The 20,728-nt window shown below is 38.1% G+C and overlaps 2 protein-coding genes across 4 annotated transcripts; both read left to right on the top strand.

The window, feature by feature from the left end:
- Positions 1-11,221: 11,221 nt before the first annotated feature.
- LOC306906366 (E3 ubiquitin/ISG15 ligase TRIM25) lies at positions 11,222-14,389 on the top strand. Its single transcript, XM_079477702.1, has 2 exons — positions 11,222-11,992; positions 12,214-14,389. The coding sequence occupies exons 1-2, from the start codon at positions 11,261-11,263 to the stop codon at positions 13,093-13,095; spliced, it is 1,614 nt and encodes a 537-aa protein (XP_079333828.1). The 5' UTR covers positions 11,222-11,260; the 3' UTR covers positions 13,096-14,389.
- LOC306906367 (PTB domain-containing engulfment adapter protein 1) lies at positions 14,300-17,647 on the top strand. Of its 3 annotated transcripts, XM_079477704.1 has the most exons (10): positions 14,300-14,389; positions 15,097-15,135; positions 15,835-15,904; positions 16,063-16,134; positions 16,217-16,318; positions 16,400-16,537; positions 16,611-16,715; positions 16,803-16,862; positions 17,036-17,105; positions 17,369-17,647. In XM_079477704.1, the coding sequence occupies exons 3-10, from the start codon at positions 15,860-15,862 to the stop codon at positions 17,416-17,418; spliced, it is 642 nt and encodes a 213-aa protein (XP_079333830.1). In that variant the 5' UTR covers positions 14,300-14,389; positions 15,097-15,135; positions 15,835-15,859; the 3' UTR covers positions 17,419-17,647. The 3 variants fall into 3 exon arrangements, with proteins under 3 accessions (XP_079333830.1, XP_079333831.1, XP_079333829.1); XM_079477705.1 differs by lacking the exon at positions 14,300-14,389 and having other exon boundaries at positions 15,060-15,135; positions 16,650-16,715; XM_079477703.1 differs by lacking the exon at positions 14,300-14,389 and having other exon boundaries at positions 15,060-15,135.
- The last annotated feature ends 3,081 nt before the right edge of the window (positions 17,648-20,728 follow it).

Below are 20,728 nucleotides of genomic sequence, written 5' to 3'. Positions count from 1 at the left end.
AAATCACTCTCGGGCTGTCAGGTCTTTTATAAAGGCCAGTAGCGAAGACTTCCAAAGCCCGACCTACTTTGATTGGTGATTGGTTGGGGAAACTGGACAAGGGGTGGATCCCCTCAGAGGAAACAGGAAGGTGATATACACAGCGATTGGAGGACGGAGTCGTGGGGTGGGGGATTGAGTTAAGGTAGGGGCAAAGACTCCGCTGTAGAGTTTTCTTGAGATTGTCTGAAGCATATTGGTTCCAGATTTCTCCCCAAACAAGCCTTTAGTCCATACACATTTCCACCAACCCAACACCCCACACGTCTTTTTTCCGTCTAAACACAGACAATAGGAAACTGAGAAGCTCATAGGCAGGATTGCTGTTTTTATCCCTGTTGACTTTATGGCAGGTTTGCAAAAGTAAACTGAACATTTATTTCCAGCATACCGAGCGAGAACACATAAGCCATATGCTTAACCGATGATTCCTCTTTTGTATCTATAGATAAGTGTGTTTTCAGTGGGGTCTCAAAGTCTGAGGCCACAACAAAACAAATGTGTATCTGCATATTTTATGAACGAACACCAATTGTTTCATTACAAATTGTATAATTACATAAATACATTATAATGTACGAAATACTTTAAACTGCCTATATTTATGTGTGACCCAGTTGTTGCTTTTAAGCCCAGCTTATAGTTGAGTCTGAGTCAAGACCAAGTGTAAAGGGTTACAAGTAAAATGTAAAAAAAACATATCTCTACTGCATTCTGCCATTGCATAACTATCATCAAATAACAAACTTAAAATTGATGTAAAAACCCTTTATATAAGTCCATGAAGTTCCAAAACTGAATGCTTTTCAGGTCAGATTTTGCAAGCGACTTTAAAAGAATGAGCTCTAATCAACCATTAAACACACACAATGGGCGTTGTTTTACAATGGTTTCATTTCTCAACATCTCAGAGGAAACAAACAAAAAAATCTATCAGATTAAGAACGCTGGCAGATCAATATTGTAGCCAGTGGCATAGCAATCACTTCAGATGTTAGAGGGACTGAATGTTCAGTACAAGACCAGTATTTCTGACGCTGACTAAAACAACCATGTAATGTAATTGTTTCCTATTTGTTTTTCGATTCTTTTTTTTGGAACTTGAAAAATGTGGTGCACTCTACAGAGTGCCCATAGACTGTTCTTTGTAAGTTTGTTAAGTGTGTAGTTCGCAGTACTGGTCCACCATCTCCCGACTCCAACACACCTGATTCAATTTATCAGTACAGACGCCATGAGCTAAAGATGGTAAGATAAGAGAGAAATCTAAAACATTCAAAAGTTGGAGTTTATACTATAATGTAATATTTGTTTATAACCTGTTTATAAAGAACAGCTCACTTAACATGAGAACAAATTCCATGTTTGCTTTTTAAAATCTGAATATGTATTTTTCTGATGAAAAAGCTTTAGTTTTATCCTGTCCACATGTTGCTTTTGACACAATGAAGCACAAATGAAGAAGCAGGAGCTTGGAATGGTGATTATGATGGTTAGGAAAGTTCCTATGAAGGGTATCGATCAAAGTTGAAGTTCAGTTTACTGATCCAATTTGATGGTCCCGAGGGTTTAAGCATTTAAAACTAATATCTACAAACACACAGACAAAACCAACGATCTTCTATTTAAAAATGTAATAAAAATATGTTCATTTTTGGGGAAATTCCAGTGTTGTGGGTGTGACATTTTGAGTCAAAACTTGAACTATAAACTCTCAGAGAATGTATTTATTACCGATTTACTGAGCCATCTGTTTATATTTTTCTAACCCCCTGTTATTAGAGTCTAGAAAATATTAATTTATGCAGAATTCTTCTATTTAAAAAAAATAACAAGGATGCACCTTTCTGAGAGACAACATACTGTACTATATTCATTCTGTGAATTAAAATGTTCAAGCCAGAAGCAACAATAACCCACAAATGTAGAAGGGATTGCTCTTCATAACTTGTATAATAGTTATTATATTTTTATTTATGTGTGCCCATTTATGAGGAATAAATTATGGATGTGGCTTGTAAAAAATTCAACAACGAAATGCTTTTAAAACTTTAAGAGAAGGGTTTTCTAAATCACCAACTATTGACACCTAAGCCATAGTTTTTGTTCATGGTAAGGATGAGCATTGGATGGAATATCAACAAAATATTTTATATATTCACATATTTTTATTACTAAAATCAAATCAGCAATTACAAACCATATCCAACACTAATACTCATTGCAGAAGGCTATTAAACCAGTAGAGTAACAAGTCAACCGAAATATAGTCCGACCCACAAATCTACAATATCCTCTGGGTCTGGTTATTTTACCTATGACTTTTAAATAAGAAGATTGAATGAGATTAAAAGACCGAAATAGACAGAATAAAAGCATCTATCCGCAGCCAAATGACAGTATATCTCATTTAAATCTAGAATCGCATGTAATGCAGCCGATTTCGCTATTCTTCATACGGCAAAGACTTAAACAATAACATAGAGGCACTTTCACTTGTGTCTTTGCTTGTTTGGTTTTTCACCATGGTGGTCTCTGTCAAAATCAGCCCCCAGAGCAAATCTGATCACATGTCCTTCACATACCGCGCACCTGCGTCTGATCAAGGCGTTTATACGCCACAACGTCACTGAAGCTCCTTGACAGGAAATAAACAGCCCAGAGGTACTCCAACTATGGGAAAGCTATACGACGACTGATATAAACAATGGTGTGCTGGAAGAGTTTTGGAGCGAATGAGAGTTATGGAGGTCATGATAATGTAAGTTCCTCATATGAGAATTAAACTTCAGAAGCCTCTTCCATTCTGGCCAGGATTCTAGGAGGATAAAGAAAAATGAATCATCAATAGAGGAACTTATTTTCTCTATGCAACTGGATCTGAAAATGTTGATAAGGTTCTGTTAATGGTTCATGGACGTCGGCATTCTTCAATGTCAAAGTGCATGTTGCTGAATGTAGTGTTTTGAACAAAGAAAACACTAAGGCTGGTCATTCAAGTATGGTGGATAAGTGTAATCAGAATTGTTCTTAGTTATAATGTACCGACATCCCATGTTGTTGATGTTACGTAAAGGTTGTTATTGCAAAAAAGACCCTGACAGTATGATCGGGACCCCTGTCATATATTGAATAACAATCGTCTGGATGTACATTATCCCGCTTACTTTACGGCTACTTGCCACAAGTAAATTACTGCGATAATATTGTATTCATTTATTTGTCTTCTGTGAGCAAATAGCTTCCTATCACCTTTGAGCCAAGACACAACATGCAACCGAGACGAAGATGCAACCATTTGTAAATATCTCGTGTTATACATTATGCATATTTATAAATCATTTATTTGTAAGCAAACTATTTGTAAGGTCAAGATGACTCATCGTTTTTGGTGGTTGTTATAATAACATATATGGAATGTTGCGATAGACCAGTGGTTCTCAACAGGGGGGGTCAAGGCCCACGAGGGTGCCCCCGCTGACTTCCAAGACGGCCTCAAGATGACAAATAATTCCAAATTAAGAAAAAATGAGCATTGAAATACATTTTAAAACACTAAAAAACGATACATGGACGAATGAAAATTCCAGGTAATGTCAAGCTCTAAAATATTTTATTTAGTAGATGTTTAGTCAAAAAGGTTGAGAACCCCTGAGATAGACCAATCCGAATCAAGTATTCCAGAGAGCTGCGTAATACACACAGATACAACAAAACCCATCTGTGCCGATGTACACATGTAAAACCACATGTGTTTCTAACACATCATGAGTCATTTTGTGTTGACTTCGTTAAATAAAAGAGACAACATGAGGTTGAGTTAAAAGTAACACATAATGTGTTTTATGTGGGCAATTCCATGAAAATGTGAACCTTACCATGAAAAAAACTAAGGTTTTTACTGTACGAACAGCACAGATATGGACATTTGCGGGTTCAAATACCCATGTGAGACCCCTCCAAGTTTTCAAAGAAATAGTTTTATTTTTAGTGCATGATCTCATCACGGTCATGTAAGTGGCATTTTCAGGATTGTTGCACCCATACATATATTCCTCATAAATGGACACATGAAAATTCAAACAAAGTAACTATTTTATGTTCTATGAAGAGACATCCCTTCCCCCTCTGTTGGGAATAATTGCTTCAGGTTTGTGCATTTGAATTCACAAGAATCCTACAAAGAAATCCTACAACGTGTCCTTTTTTGTTCACATCCATAACGCATGTTTATTTCCCTATTTAAAATAGAAAACGTGTGCATAGTCTGACATTTTCCTGTTTAAACTCTTTCAACAAGGGTTCAGTAAAATTTAAACAAGCACATTCCCTGAGAGTTTTTATGTCACATCCATAACGCTGGAATTGCCCATGTGTTCAGTTAAGGACAGATGATGTTGTTTTTAACACAATAATATGCACATACAGCATGCGTATAAATAACATGTGCCTCTAATTTCTCGCATGTCTCTGTGTAACCTTTCACACACAGACACATGCTAAGTGTTATGCTCAATTACGACACACCGACGCAACGAGTCAACAAACACGTATATCTGTAGCATCCAAATCTGCAAAGCAGAATAAAAGAAGCTTGAAAGAGAAAGCGCTAAAAGAAAAAAATGGGAGATTCTGCGGCAGGTATGGTTTTTCGAGACCTCTCACCTTGCGTGCTACCACGTCGTTGCTTCAGTAACATGCAGGAATTTCTGACGGGGAAAAACAAAAGGGCCGCTCTCAGAAAAAGAGAAGAAAAAACGCCCAAAGAGAGCGAGAAAAAAGCAAAGAGGAAAAAAGCAAAGCACTGGTCAAACAGAACCATATGGGAGAGTGTGGGGCTGCCTTTGATCTTGGCTCACCGCCTGATTGATGCTGCGCATTTCATTTCCTCGTCAAGGCCGTGACATAATGTTTCACTAACACTTGAGCCCCCTCGTTCTGTTTCTCATCTCTGTCCCTCACTTCTTGCCCCTCACTGCCACCTCACGGAGCGCTCAGGGACGCCGATGAACAAAGAGACAAAAACGTCCGTGCCTCGCTCAACACCGCATCGATCAACACGTACCAAAACACAAGCATCACACAGTCACTAACATGACATGGCATGAGGAACAGCCATATGTAGTCAGGATACGGATTCGGAGGAATCTTTCAGTCCACTGAAGGTGGACATCTGCGAGACTTGTTTGATATGACATCACTGTTGCTTTTCGTGCGGAAAAGCTGTGTCATAAAGGCCATCGCAATCTGTGTTTGCAAGCGGGTTTGACAACGCAGCCATAACAAAATGTCTTTGTTAGCGTTCTACAAATTAGCATTAGGATTGGATTCAATCATGTCCCGTGGTAAAAAAAGGCCAGTTGTTTGCTGTTCTTAGCTGGTTTTAACTGGTCTCGCAGACTGGCCAAGCTGGTCTCGAGGTGGTCTGATGAAGTGTGGACTGTTTTACTGGTTTGGGGCACACCGAAACCAGCTTAAGACCAGCAAACACCCTTAGGCTGGTTTAAGTAGGTTTTCCCAACAAAGTTCCAAGTTAAACATGGTTGTAAACTTGTTGAAAAAAACAGCATATGCTAGTTTGTGCTGGTTTAAGCTTGTCCATAGCTGGTCAAACCAGCATCAAAACATACCTAACCCAGCTTGTGCTGGTTTTTCTCAACAGGGAATGTTTTCCAGTACCATGGGACGGTATCGTGCGAATCTAAACTATAAATTTGCAATTGTTTTTGCCCATTCATTCCAACTTCAGGAAAGGAGCACGTCCGAGAGATCTAAATATGTTCAACTTTTGCTTTAGGGAGATGCAACGTCCTGTTTAGCTCCAATCAATGCTCTAGTTGAAAGGGATTTTGTAAACTATGACTAATGTGGACCACCATCATCAGAAATGTATAAAAACCGTTGACTTGTGATTTCTGTTTTTATAAGCAGAGTATGACCAGATGAATTGGCCCTTGAAGTTTTCGATTAAAGTTACAAATACAGTCTTAGCCCCGAGGGCGAACGCAATCCACTCTCACTTCCCCGATGAAGGTGGGCTGTGACACGCTCTTGTCCTCCTCCTCGTCTTCCCTCAGGACTGACCTTCTCTCACCTCTCTCTCCAGAGCTCTGGGTCACCTCCACACATCTGGGAGCCATTTCCACCCCAAAGGACCCACTTCCTGTGGGCAGGCGAAATGGAGGAGGAGAAGCTTCTGCATAACGTGGAGGTGTTTCTGTGAGAGGTCACAGAAAAGGTGAGATTGATCCAGTTCCAGGTCATGAGAACTCAAAGCCTGACCTCTACTATGACGAAACAAGGAGGAGGTTCCATTGTTGAAGGAATCGATGTTGAACGTTCCATTTTTTACTCAGTAATCACTGATGACACAAGCGGGAATCAGTTGAGTTTGGGCTTCGTAAGTGTAAAATCTTGTTCAGTGTGTCAACATCATGTTTTAATCTGAATTTGTAAATTGATTTGGTGAAGGGCAAACATGAACACCAATGCCTAAATTCTGTAGGTCTACTGTTCAAAACTTTTAATATGGCACAAGCTTAAAGTGACAATTCACCCAAAAATTCTGTCATCATTTACTCGCCCTCTTGTCGTTTCAAACCTGTTTGACTTCCTTCCTTCCTGCCCACAACACAAAAGAAGATATTTAGAAGAATCTTGTTAACTGGACTCCATTCACTTGCATTGGTTTTGTGACCATACAATAGAAGTGAATGGGGTCCAGTGCTGTTGGCTTACCAACATTCTTCAAAATATCTTCTTTTGTGTTCTGCGGAAGAAAGAAAGTCACACAGGTTTGAAATGACAAGAGGGTTAGATTTTCCATTTTGGGGTGAATTATCACTTTAAACGCCATGCAGTCACTATACTTTTTGTTCAATATTGGCTTTGAATTCCCCCCTCAGGTTCCATTAAACCATCAAAATATGAGATGTAAGGTAGATAACACACAAAACACTGTTTGAGTTGCCTTACTGTATAAGCAAATATATATTTGTTGATCCTTTGCGGTAATATCATACAGTCATTTGCTGGGTTGTCTATGAACTTTGCCATGTGTTGTGTTGTTATTTTTGGCCAAGGCTCCTCAATTACCCCAAACATACCAATGCAACATGTACACATCGTTTATAATGCATCTATAATACAACTTAAAGTTAGACATCAATTTGGGCCAATTCTACATGAACTAAGTAGAAAGGTAAAATTTTAACCATGGAAAAATGATCCCCGGTATTTGTAGTAAAGCATAGTTGTACAAATGATAATCAATATGGAAAAACAAAACATGGTTACCACCCGTTTAACATAATAAAATCATGGTTCATTTTTATAAGAGTTGGTTTGTGCTGTGAAATGTGCATAAAACAACATCTTACATCAGATGTTAGATCAAAGAAAAAGGATTGTAAATATCCAGTCCCAGATCCATAAATAAAGCCATCAGAGAAAGACATCACTCTGAACCTTAAATCACAAAGCATGCTGTACAGTCAAACTGAAACGTATTCAGACATTTATCACATTATCACAGTTTATTCGCTCTAGTTTAGAAAATGAAAATGAAAAAATGACAAGAACTCTGTGTTAAAACAAATAACAAAGTGTCTGAATACTTTGGTCCCTCAATTTTACTGGTAGTCCACTATTTCAAGAGTTTAGAGGTATAATATGTCACAGTTTATTTAATTTTGCCATCGTCACTTACAAATATGAACTTCAGTGTCCTGCACCCACTAGTAAAAAAATCATACATTATAACTGAATAGTTTTTGGCTCGACTGTCCAAAAGGCGAGTCGTAATGTTCATTATTCAACCAACTATCTAAACGCACAGACAAAAGCGAAGGCACCCAGTACAGGTTTAAAGAGTTGAAAAGATCTAAACAGAACTGTAAAGTTTGATGGATATGGCATAAATAGCTTAAGGCTTTAGTTCCGCACTCGCAGAATTTCCTTAAATTCGTTTTTGAAGCTGCGTCTCCAAAGAATCTTTTAATGTCAGCATGGGCATCTGGTTTCTGCCTGATTCAAGATGGGTTCTTTTCATTCATGTCTTATGTAAATGCTATTGGACCAAAATAACTGCAAGACCCTCGGATTCTTCCAGTAACCCCCCTCACACCATATGCCCTCTCTCATCTTAGCCTTTTCTTTTCACATAAGTTATGCATCCCTTGAATATTCCAGAATGGCAGGTAACAATACGAGCTATAAGACTGGATTTATTTACACATTTGTGTCCAGCTTTTTCAACTACAACGTTTCATTAAAAGACATTATAACAGTTATCTGTTCTTAGGGTTTTTTGCCAACAAAAAGTGCATTTTCCACTTTTTATTAGACATAGTCCACGGAACTTATAGTTAAAGGTGAATTCACAAAATCGTTTTCTCTGATTATAACGGTTTTGGATATCTATTGTTTTTGTGTGATCCATCCACACCTCTAGGTGTCAGTGCATTTTGTCCCAAAAACGAATCTACTGTATAATTTTACTACACCAACTATATTTTGGTAAAACATTTGTCATCCATTTTGAATCCACTTAAAACTTGAATGACAATCAGCTCATTTGCTCAGACTAAACTACAGAGCGCATTTCTGTGTAGTGCACCTTTGTTTTACATTTTTTTATTACAGCCTAATTAAATTTAAGAGCCAGCGCTGCGTGGTAGGTTGCGGGGAAAAGTCCTGCTCTATCTGGCCGGTGTTTTGTTCCTGTGGGAGGAGGGGAAACCATACATTGATTTAATAGCGTTTCCACTTCAAAGCGGCTGTTATTGCTGGGTTTGGGTCCCATTACCTGCACGGCCAACGGATGCTTTAACAAGCGTTTAGAAAAGAACCGGCTTCCAAATAACAATTACAATTCCATCTTATTTTTTAGCTGTGGTTTAAACACACAAAACACATGCATATTTACTTTTATATTATTTGTGAAGACCTCCCATTGACTTCTGTTATTCCTAAATGGATAGGGTTGTCATGAGCAACATCACATTTTTGTAACGTTTTTCTCGCTTTCATTTAAGGACACATCATGCTCAGATTTCACAAACCTGTCATTATACAACCAGATTCATTTGAATCGTTTAGACACTTTCTAAATGCATGTATATGCATTAAATATACAAGACTTTTGAACCCCACCGTACATGCACACAAATTGTTCTATATGCCATTTACAAAAACAGGTTAAAGAAATATTACAATGCATGTTTTATCATGGATGTGTCTACTGATAGTCCTGTATCCGACATTTGCACAATACACTTGGTGATGACACAACCCAAGTTAAATGTACTAACCCGGTAAAGCTTAAGAGTAGGTAAAATGAAGTAAAAATGTGCAATATGCAATGGACGCAGACAAAACATTTATACAAACTTCTGATCAGTCCGCTTACATGGCTGACACAATTGCACAAATTCGATATATATCGGATTTATTTCCACAATTTTTGCCATGAGGGTGGAAATAATCGGAATTGGTTAACTTTTACCGCGTAGTGAAAATGTGACCTATGTGTTTTGTAATGGACTATCTTTGATGTGTTACACCACAAGATGGCAGACATGATGTTCACAGTTACATTGGGTCTGTGACCCTTTACTCCTGGCTGTTCCATTACTCTGAAGTCAATTCAAATCAACATTGCATATGGCATAATTTACACATAAAACACAGATGATACTGTCAAAATCATAAACATCAAGTCTAGACAAACATATACATAAAAAAGTCTACATGAAATGGCTTTGGGTGAACATGAAGTACCCAATGCATGAAAAACATTCATGCTGTTACAAGTTCAATGGGTTTAGATTAACCGAGCAACAAAACAGGTAGTGTGATTCTATAGCATTTTTGATGCAAGATAGACAAGGTATCTAACAGAGATAAAACCGTATCTTATGACACAAGTGACGTCACATGAAGGTGTGTAGATGACAGACCGCACGCAACAACTACAACTAAATAAAAGAGCGAGTTTTGTCCCAGCGTTTTATACAAACTTTTTCTTTTATACATTAACTTAAAATATATAATTTACCCAAAAGAAGTTGGTTATCAAACAACATTTCCACACTTCCACAAAACCACTGGGACATTTCTCAAAATCTCCTTTTGTGTTTCAGAAGAACTGGTTTTTAATGACACGCAGGTGAATAAATGACGACAAAATTATTTTCGGGTATCAAGAATGTTTTTAACTACATTCAAAATCCATTTCACTCCTAAATATAAGATGGCACTACCCTTTATCATTTTAAATGAGCATTACATTGGTTTATACAGCTACAGTGTACATGTATAATAATTCTGGTTTTGCAAATCTGTAGGGCTTTGGTTCAAAATTCCCTGCAGCTATTTCACACTACTTCTTCATGCCAGAGTCTGACAAGAGAGTTTTTTTTCCGTCTTTGATCACAACATGTGGAAGTCTCCCACATATCAAACAATAGCGCCTTACAAAAATGACTGAGAGGTTTAATAAATTTTACATTTGTAATGGTCCTTCAGACGTTTACAATTACTGTTGGATCTGTTGATGCTAAACGTATATTTGTGTTTAGCTGTAAAAACACTATTTGGCTTGCAGCTTATTAAGATTAAGGTATTATAAGAATATTGTCATGTTTACCTTTAAGTTACAAAAATGCTACACAAGGGATTGTTAAACCTTAAGATTGAAGTAATATAATATTGTATAAGTTCAAATATTTCAGCACGATCAAAGGCATGTGATGTTAATTCGTTTTCAAAGGGGCCATGTGTGACTCAGTTTCAAAAAGTCATATCCTTTATTCGGAACAAGTGCCAAACTTTTCTGGTTTGCACAACAGGATGCAGGGCTCTCAAGGTTTTTAGATGTGGCCCAAAAAAGCCCCACACTGAGAAATTAGTGTTTACTATAAACAACTTAGGAATGTCTTCCACTAGTAAACTTGATCATTTCATCTCAAAATTATTTCTAAGACTAAGTAAGACGCATGAGTGTCTGCAGTGTTTACTGCATCCATCTCTTTAACTTTCACCTTGACTATAAATATCTTGCCATTCTCATATTACTCAATACAACCCCATTTGCATTTCTCGGCAAGGTCTTTCAGATCTGGAATGTCGCTCTGCAGGCTTACAACAAGATAAGCTGGTTAACAGATCTGATCATTTCCTTGTGTACATGCAGACGTGCATTTGCTGAGAACGTGTCGACATGTCTCAAAGTAAACCTGAGGAGAGGCTAACTTTGGAGTTGAGCTGTCCCATCTGCTTGCAGCTGTACCGTGACCCTGTGGCCCTTCCTTGCGGACACAATTACTGCCTGGGTTGCATACAAAACGCAGCCGACGCGGTGGATCCTAAGAGCCCAAGGTGTTGTCCAGAATGCAGAGAGGAGTACAGCAGCCCAAAGACGCTGCCAAGAAATTTCAAACTCAGTGGTATCGTGGATGGATACCTGGCGGCCACGTCCAGTGGCAGACTGAGAGCTAATCCTTCGATCCCGTGTGACCAGTGTTTGGATGATCCTGTGGCTGCGACGAAGTTCTGCACATGTTGCGAGATGTCACTGTGCTCTGGCCACCTCGAGTGGCACAAGGATCACATGTTAGTAGAGGCGTCCGAGGAGCAGAATGAGAAGAGATGCCCGGTGCATAGGAAGACCACAGAATACCTGTGCATGAAAAAGCGACTGTTCCTCTGCTCCGACTGTTTGATGGAGGGGACCCACCAGAACCCTGACGTGCAGACGTTTGAGGTGGCTAAGGAGGAGATGAAGAGAGTCCTGGAGGGGATGAGGAAGACTGTGTCTGACAAGCTTCAGATGACAGAAGCTTTGCTCAGAAACGCCATTGAAAGAGAAGGATTTGACAAGGTAGAAGACAAACTGATGGGCAAGGCAAACATTCTTCTGGACAACATGAGTACACTTATAAGTGGATATAAGGTAAGGTCAAATGATAAAGTCAACAAGTAACAAATGAGAATGTTCAGTTTAGCAATAATGTGTACGGTGTAGTGTGGAAGCCATCTCTTCTGGTTGTAAATAGTGATGCCAACAAAACATCACCATCACTTATGTAGAAAACACATCTTTACCAATGTTGATGACATCCAATCACGTTGCGGTAACTTACATTACCACTGTTTATATGTTATGTTCTTAAGAGTCGTATGAGCACTTTGATGGAAGATGAGCTTCATTTGCGCGACAAAAGCTGGCAGGCCAATCTGAGGGATTTGGAGGGTTGTCAACAGCTGCTGAGGGAAGCCCACCAGAGCACACAAGAGGTTCTCTCCGAGTCCTCTGAATTCGTCTTCATCCGGCAATACCTCAACATCGAGGCGATGGTGCGCCAGGCTGTTAACATCACCATCCCTGGCCTACCTGCTCAAGAGCGGTCCAATGGCAAACACCTGCGCACCACCCTGCGAACGGACAACTTCCATGCAGAGATGAGCCTCCTCCTGGACTGTCTTCATGCCGTGATGAACCCTCTAGACCTAACCTTCAACCCGGCCACAACCAACCCTGGCCTTCTGCTGTCCACTGATCTCAAAACAGTGAAGCAGTGTGGAGGAGGGAAGAGCAGCAGTGCTGGAGATCACAGCGAGCGCTTCATCACGGCCGCTCAGGTCATGTGCTCCCAGGGTTTCTCCACTGGAGTCCACATGTGGACGGTGGAGATAGGTCCTGGGTGCATGTGGTCCGTGGGACTGTGCTACAGGTGCATTCCGCGTAAAGGTGACAACAGCAAGCTCGGCCATAACAGCATTTCCTGGAGGCTGCAATGGAAGAGCAAGAAGCTGACGGCATGCCACGATTCGGTTAACATAACGGTAGGCAATGGGTTGATCGTGCCGCCGAAGAAAGTGGAAGTGACCCTGGATTATGAAGGCGGAACTGTTGCGTTCCACAGCACAGGCCACGGAGGACGAAAGCAGCATCTTCATACGTGCAGTGCGCTGTTTAAAGATGTTGTGTATCCTGCGTTTGGAATCCACTCTACTTCAGAGGAATCTTGGATAACACTTTCAAGTGCAGCTTAACTGACACATACACACACACAGGTTTTCATTTTTACTTTTTGTTAGATGTTGCCTAATTTTCATTGTTTTGTTTGGCTTTTCACGAAACAAATATTGCAAAACATTTTAATGCTCAAATATTTGAAAAGGAACCTTTGTTTAAAAGTTAATTCTGGAGTTGTACGGTGTAGCGCTGCTGTGGTACTATTGCAATGCTTTAGCTTCAAAATACCCACAATGCTGCACTATTTTTGAACGGTAGAATAATTAAGTAATGTTGCACATTAACGTTCATTTGAGCGAATTGATTTTGAAGGACTCGGGCGAGATATTGATTCATTGAGTCATTCATCAAGACACTTGCTTCATTCTTGAATAAATCAGTTTGGACGAGTTAGTTGAATGATTAACTGACTCGGTAAAAAATTGGCGCCACCTACGGGTTTTAGTTTCGCATTCAAAGCCTTACATTTCCCTATATAAAACGTTAAATTTGTCACATATTTTAATTAGTTCCCATCTGGAAAATGTTCTAGTGTAAACTTTTTTTTTAAGTCTTCCCAAGTAAATATTAAAGTATACTAAAGTATTTACTATAATTAATCCAATTACTATAGTTAATACAACAAAATATTAAAGTGGACACTGAAATACAGTTAACTATGGTAAATATTTTTTTTAAATTGAGATCTATAAAGAAATTTAGTTTGGTTTTGTTGATTTCAATTATGAACATGGTACAGTACCGTGATACTGCTTGGAATTCTGATACGTCATCTGGTATATTATGGTAAGATATATTTATGGTACCGTGACAACCTCAATAGAGGTCAACATTTAAAGACATAGAGTCACTTCAAAGGAACGTATTTTTATTAATACTGTAAATGCAATATTTGTATGATAAGCATGTATATCGCAGTACTGTGTGGGCACCTCTGAATTTCTACGAATTTACTGTAAGAAGGATCTTTGAAAGTAGATTTAAAAAAGGTATCATCATTAACAGAACAATATACGCTCATTTGCATCCAGAGCTCGATTCAATCAATATTTCAAATAAAAGCTCAAATATTGTGATTTTTTTTAACAGTGGATATCAGCAGCTTGAGTATATTTCAAATGTTTCGCCTTTACAATGATGCACTTGAAGGAGTGGAAATTAAAACGTTTATAGTATATAAGGTGTGTATGTGAATGTTGTAACTCTGCTTCTTTATTCAAGCATAAACGATTTATCTCTGCACATACCGGTACTGTACGACCTGCAGTAAACTCCAAAACCAGAAATACTTGTTCACACTCTCCTTTTATCGTAAGTCGTTTCTCTGCTCACTCTGGACTGACAGTTAAAACGGTCTCTGTGACTTTTTCCTCCAGTAAACTGGCAGTAAACGTCAATACAAAGGCAATGGCACATCCAGACCTTACATAAAAGTACTGAACATGCAGGTTTCACTGTGTGCAGTGTTGACACCCTGTTTTATCTGTATACTAACAAATAGACAAAGGTATTTCTTGTACTCATTGTTTAATGATGCATCTTTGTTTTCCAACATAATTTGTCTCTCAAAACCAGTTGTTCCAGTCTATGTTAAACCATAATGCAGCATGACAGTTGTCATGTTCTATTTTTGCTTTCACTTTACTAGGATTTAAATCTCTGTAGGTTTTACAACATTGTAATGATTTATTTACAAATTACAAGTTTTTAATTTTTCTTTTTTATAAATATTATAGTATTTCCTGTTTTCTCGACATCAGCACCATCTACTGGTTATAGAAAATCCATACAAATTCAATTTCACGTAAAAAATGTCCTGAATTTCTCAAATAAACTTTGATCCCAATAAAAGTTTGATTGTTTCATGGACAATATGCACATATCCCTAAACATGTAGGCTATGACATCACAATGCTAATATAACTGATGATGGCCTGTTATCAGATTTGATGTGCCATAAAGAAAAGAAGCACTTTAGTTAACCATTAACATTGTGTGACTTTAACCCTGTGAAACAGCGGAAGAGAACCCCAACGTTCCAAAGATCTCATTGAAACGTAAGTACTACTATTGTTTCTTCTTAAGCGTGTAATCAAAATGTATATTACAAATTTACTGTACATCGCTTGAGGTACAGCTCCGGGTGTAAAGGTAAAAGTACAGGTAAAATAGTAAATAAATGTTGAACGTTTAGCCCGGTCCTAAAAGATACAACACTTATTTGATTGTCTTGTATAAAACTAGCTTTCCACATTCCCATTGTTTTGCCTCAAAGTTGAATATTTGTGAAGCAGTTTTATCAGTCACATCTTTCATAATTGACAGAATAATTGTAGAGCATTAAGTTGTCAAATAAAAATATAAGGCCCTGCGAATAACTTTTACATTACCACTAATATCAATTGCTCAGTCCTTATTACATTATATTTATATATATATATATTAATTATATGTTTTCATAACATTAAACACATTGAAATGAATGTTACTTAAGGAATTTTGTGGTAAAAAAATCCTAAATAAATTAAAACTGCTTAAATTAAAAATGTTCTTTTGTTATTTCCCCTGATATGCATCTTGTTTTATTTCTATTTCTTTCTTTATGCTTTTCTTTATCAGTCATCATTTAAACATGTTTAAAATTACAACAAATATTATGTGTCAGCACAGTAAAAATAGTCTCGGTTGTTTTAGTAAAATATGAAATATGTCATCTTGTAGACCACACAGCAGATTTAGTTTTGTTATTGAAACAGGTGTGCGGGTGAAACCGTGATAAAAATGAGTGACATAGATGATGACATTGAAATATCCTTCTCAGTAAAAGTGAGTATCAGCTGAAGCATCTGGTTGCTACAGTCAATATATGATGTTTGTACTTAATAATCGTCTTCGATTGATTTCTTAATTTATTGTAATGAATGGGGTGATATAGCCGGGACAATCACTTACAGTGCATAGTGGTTTCTGGGTTGTGTGTGTAGTTTTTGGGACGTATCGAGGTGGTCCGTCCAGGTGGGATGCAGATTCTCACAGATGCAGTAGAAGCCCTGCAGGTGATATAACCACAGATGTCACTGTACCGTTACATCAAATCATTTTCACACATTATTGAATCTTCGCCTCTGTCCTTTTCAGAACCCTGATACACAATTGGATGTGAAAATGAAGAAAAGTAAAAGTAAAGTACATCTGTTTCTGACCAGAAGTGCCATTGACATCCTGGAACACAGGACAAAGGTGTGACTCATGATGAGCATTGTCATATATTTAAGACAGTGTGTAACCCTTGTTTACTCTCTCGCTTTCTATTTATCACAGTTCATGCTGTACACGTGTCCTCTGGCCTCTGTTTCATTCTGTGCAGTTCATCCGACCCAGTCCAAAATCCTCGGCTTCGTAGCCAAACACCCCGCGGCAGACATGTTCCACTGCTACATCTTACAAAGCAAGAAGTTTGTGAGTTGCAGAAATCGTACAATATCATCTGAGTTTGAGTTAAAGCTTAGATTCTCTTGCTTTCTCTCTCGAGTCTCATCTGCTGGTGTCTGTTATCGGTGACGCCTTCCAGGCTTGTACACAGAATGAAAGTCTAGGAGGGGATCGTGACCTAGTGGTGGAGGCCCTGAGACACAAGGTAAATACCTAAAGCAGTTTTAAGGCATTTTTCAGCTAGATTTAATTGATTGTATTGACCTGTCTGAGAGCTCCCTCTGCTGTTCAGAATAAGATACTGCAGCGCAAGAACACAGAGCTAAAGAGGAGACTGCGAGCCAATGGAGAAGTGAGTTATCATCACGAGGCTTCAAATCTCAGAAACGTGTTTAGCTACAATTAAAGAATGATGTCATCTTATTATATTAAGAAGGAAACCCTTAGAAGGTGATATTTCATGGATCCATCCTGGTGTTCATTGAGTTTGCTGAGGTTCTCTGTGATCAGATATTTATCTTACAGAATGCTGATGTTGAAAACGATTCGGACACTGAAAAACTTTCTTCTCACTCAGGACAGTCCACATCACAAGGTCAGTGCTTTCACATGCATATACGTTTTGTTAATACAATAAAGCAACATTTATTGAACATATTTTTTATTTTGCATTCCAATGATTATCAATTAAACTGCAGTTGGTTTGTTTTGTATTAAGCCATAAAAAAAACAAAAATACATCCAACTAACACATAATAAAACATGATAAACATGTATTCCCAAGAAATAAAAATGGGGTGTCTCTAAATCCGGTTATAGCAATTGACACATCATTTGCCCAATTCAACTTTTTTTCAGTGAGATTCTTTTCAGAAGACGACAAACTTCCTTTAAAAGGGAATTTCTGAGTAAAAATTAATTCAAGAGAAATTACATCAGCAGCTGAAGAACCACCAACTGCGGTTGAAAGCATCACAACACTCCGTAAAACACATGAGAATATTTGTGTCAAAAGAAAACTAAATTAAAGTAAAACATAAAAGTGACAAAAAATGTAAGTAACAATACTAAAAGACATCGGTTTAAACATTAAAGCATTGTACAATAACCTGTAAAAAATAAACTTGTTTGAACTTGTAGAGTCAAGTTTTCTTTTGCATTCACTTACACACAGCACACTAAACCAAATCATGTTCAATCCTTCTGGAAAGAAATACATATTTAATAGTTTGTGATCAGAGGTCGAGCTGTCTGACATAAGTGTAAATGTGTCATCTTGTGGTTTAAAATGGCAGCGGTCTAAGCTGATTCTAGTAAAAATAAAAAAAGGAAATAACATTTTCAAGATAAAAAGTCAGACTTTTTATGTTAATTCTGTTTTCATTGAAAAAAACACTTTCAATTTTTTTAAATGGCATTTCAATATTTAGAATCAGAAGTGGTCCAACATGGCTATAGCTGTGTCTCGTTTCGTAAGGCTGCATCCTGGTGTCCTCCAGAGGAATCATCCTCAAGGATGCGGTATACATTTACATTTAGCAGACGATTTTATCCAAAGAGACTTACAAAGAATTCAGGGAGCAATACAAGATATATTGGTATCGAAATTGGTGTACGCAGGATTCTCAACCCAGAATTCAAACTTCATTGGACACACTGGCAGAAAAGGAAACAGGAAGTACCACGTTGCTATAACAACACGTTGGACTCGCACACCTGTCAAATAAATTAAAATGATTTCTACGTGATTCTACAGGTAAAAAGTTGGTTTATTCTACCCTGAACAATGCCAAGAGACAAACAAATGTAAAATGTATTGTCTCACTGTTTTTAAACGTTTACAAATATCTAAACACTTGTAAACCTATTTACTACATCTGCCTGCTAAGATTCAAACAAAGTGATACAAATTTGTTAACTGTTAAAGCAATAAGCCCCAAAAAGCAGTGCTTTACAGTGCATCTTATAACAGCTAAGGGCGTTGAACCTGCAGGGCTTATTGCTTTTCTAAAACAGTTATTCTACATGTGTAGCAAGGTTTCATAAAATTAAGTAAATAAAATGATATTTAGGCTATGTCATGCAGTCAGCCGTTATAAATCGGGGCATTTTATAATAATATTTAAACACCACATATTTGATTGAAGGTGCAGCTGCTGCTGTTTATTCAAATAACAGACGTTGGCCAACGCAAAGAATTCTGGATTATCTCTAGCAACGAAGGATAAACCTCATGGGTCCTACAAATTCTCATGAAAGTAGGACCTCCGATTGAGACCTCCGGAGGACACGGACTTCCGAAACGAGACACAGCTTGTGTGTGATATATGAACACAGACAAGTGCTCTTAAATGAAAACTATCTTAGTCTTTAAATACACTTTATTATTGACATTAATAAATGCAGCAACAAACATAACACATGCTAAATGTGTTACCTGTAATGAGATTAATAACAAAACGTTCTCATCATAATTAAACCTGCACTTGACGTTTCTTGACGGTTTGCTTACGGCTAACGGAGAAATGGGTGAAACATTCTGCAAATGCGTAAAAACCGACAGTGTTGACGATCGGAGCGGTGCGTACCAACAATGCGCACCTGCACCATCGACCGCGAACGGTAAACGCGATGGAGGAAAGAAGAAAAAGAGGTTCTGGAGATGGAAGAAAGGCCTCAGTGAAGGTCAGGATCAGGCTACTGAAGGAATGGATGTGGCACCTGACAGAAACAGCGACGGTAAGTGACCTTAATGTCTTCACTTTATACTTCCGTTCAAACGTTTAGTGTCAGTTCACTAATAAACATTTCCCCGTTTCTCGAATAGTAAACAAACAAAACAAATTATTTCAAAAAACAAATATGTAATTATAATATATTTGACAATATTTTAATTTGAATCAAACTTTCAATTTAACCTTTTAGTTCTGTTATAAAATTGCTCGACTGAGGATCCCGTTCAGGATCCAGTGGCTATCCTCTGCGAGGAAGAGTTGGATTGGGATGAGGAAATCCAACCAGCATCAGTCAGTCTTGCTGAGGAGGAGATAGAGGAGGAGATAGTGGAGGATAAAGTGCCCAGCGTGGTCATTCTAGGTGAGTTTACTTCCATGATCCCAACATAACATAACTGCTCATTAATTAGACAAATATTGTTAAAATTGTTTTGGTGAAGAATCGCTGATGCTTTGTGTTTTATGTCTTTCAGCATCAGTCAGTCTTGCTGAGGAGGAGATAGAGGAGGAGATAGTGGAGGATAAAGTGCCCAGCGTGGTCATTCTAGGTGAGTTTACTTCCATGATCCCAACATAACACAACTGCTCATAAAATACTCTCGCAGACGGCCTCCAGGCTCCCGTCCATACTGGGAGTGATGATGTCATTGAGGATCCAGATGATGCTAGCTCTGACAATACAATGCTGCACATTTCAGGCAGGCAGTCTGAAGAAAAGTTGGTGGAAGATCAGAAGCCAATTGTGAGAATTGAAGGCGAGTTTACTTTCAACTTTCAGTCCTTGATTCTGATTGGTCAATAGCTGTGTTTAATTCACACAACGATTCTGTGTATCACTTCACACCTTAAGAAATGTAAACATTCTGTTTCTGTGATGTATATGTGTGGATGTGATGACATATTCATCAAAATTCAGTTTAAAATAATTTTTAAGAACAACACCATATTTTACATTTTAAACAAATATTGTTATACAATTCTAGCTGGGCACGCCCAACGAGTATTGCTAATGTTTGGTGATGCATTTCTCTTTTAATAGAAATCAATGGCCGGTGTTATGAAATCGGCAGAAAGCTGGGTGAAGGTGGTTTTGGAACCGTCCATGAAGGGACGTGTCTGCAGGATGGACTGAAGGTTTGATCTTTTTCTTTTTTTCAGTCTTGTGGTCATCTTCTCAAAAGATAATATATCCAGTGTCCAGGACTTCAGTGCTTGATCTACTGAATTCTGACCGCTTGCTCTTTAGTGTTGTAAATGTATTATAGCACAGTTCTGATCATGATGAATGTTTACACAAATCCATTTCTTTGTTGTTCAGGTGGCAGTGAAAATTGTCAAGAAGACCCAATATGTGAAGGAGGATTATATCAAGATTGTAAGTAGCCTAGTTTGAGACAGAGCTAAATCCTTGTTTGTTAAACCACCTTCATCTATTCATGACAAACAATTGTTTTTCTTCTAGCCGGGTCATCCTGAGCCTCTT

The sequence above is a fragment of the Barbatula barbatula genome (genome assembly GCF_947034865.1).
Source record: "Barbatula barbatula genome assembly, chromosome: 17".
Classification (NCBI taxonomy): Eukaryota; Metazoa; Chordata; class Actinopteri; order Cypriniformes; family Nemacheilidae; genus Barbatula; species Barbatula barbatula.
Note: the sequence above shows the minus strand (reverse complement) of the source record. Positions and strands in the feature narration are given on the sequence as shown.

Bases quoted from the DNA above. Each gene is read 5' to 3' on its own strand.
- LOC306906366 (XM_079477702.1), top strand. From the start codon at position 11,261: ATGTCTCAAAGTAAACCTGAGGAGAGGCTAACTTTGGAGTTGAGCTGT. The intron at 11,993-12,213 runs GTAAGGTCAAAT...TATGTTCTTAAG, and splicing joins CACTTATAAGTGGATATAAG to AGTCGTATGAGCACTTTGAT.
- LOC306906367 (XM_079477704.1), top strand. From the start codon at position 15,860: ATGAGTGACATAGATGATGACATTGAAATATCCTTCTCAGTAAAA. The intron at 16,135-16,216 runs GTGATATAACCA...TGTCCTTTTCAG, and splicing joins ATGCAGTAGAAGCCCTGCAG to AACCCTGATACACAATTGGA. The intron at 16,863-17,035 runs GTGAGTTATCAT...TTTATCTTACAG, and splicing joins GACTGCGAGCCAATGGAGAA to AATGCTGATGTTGAAAACGA.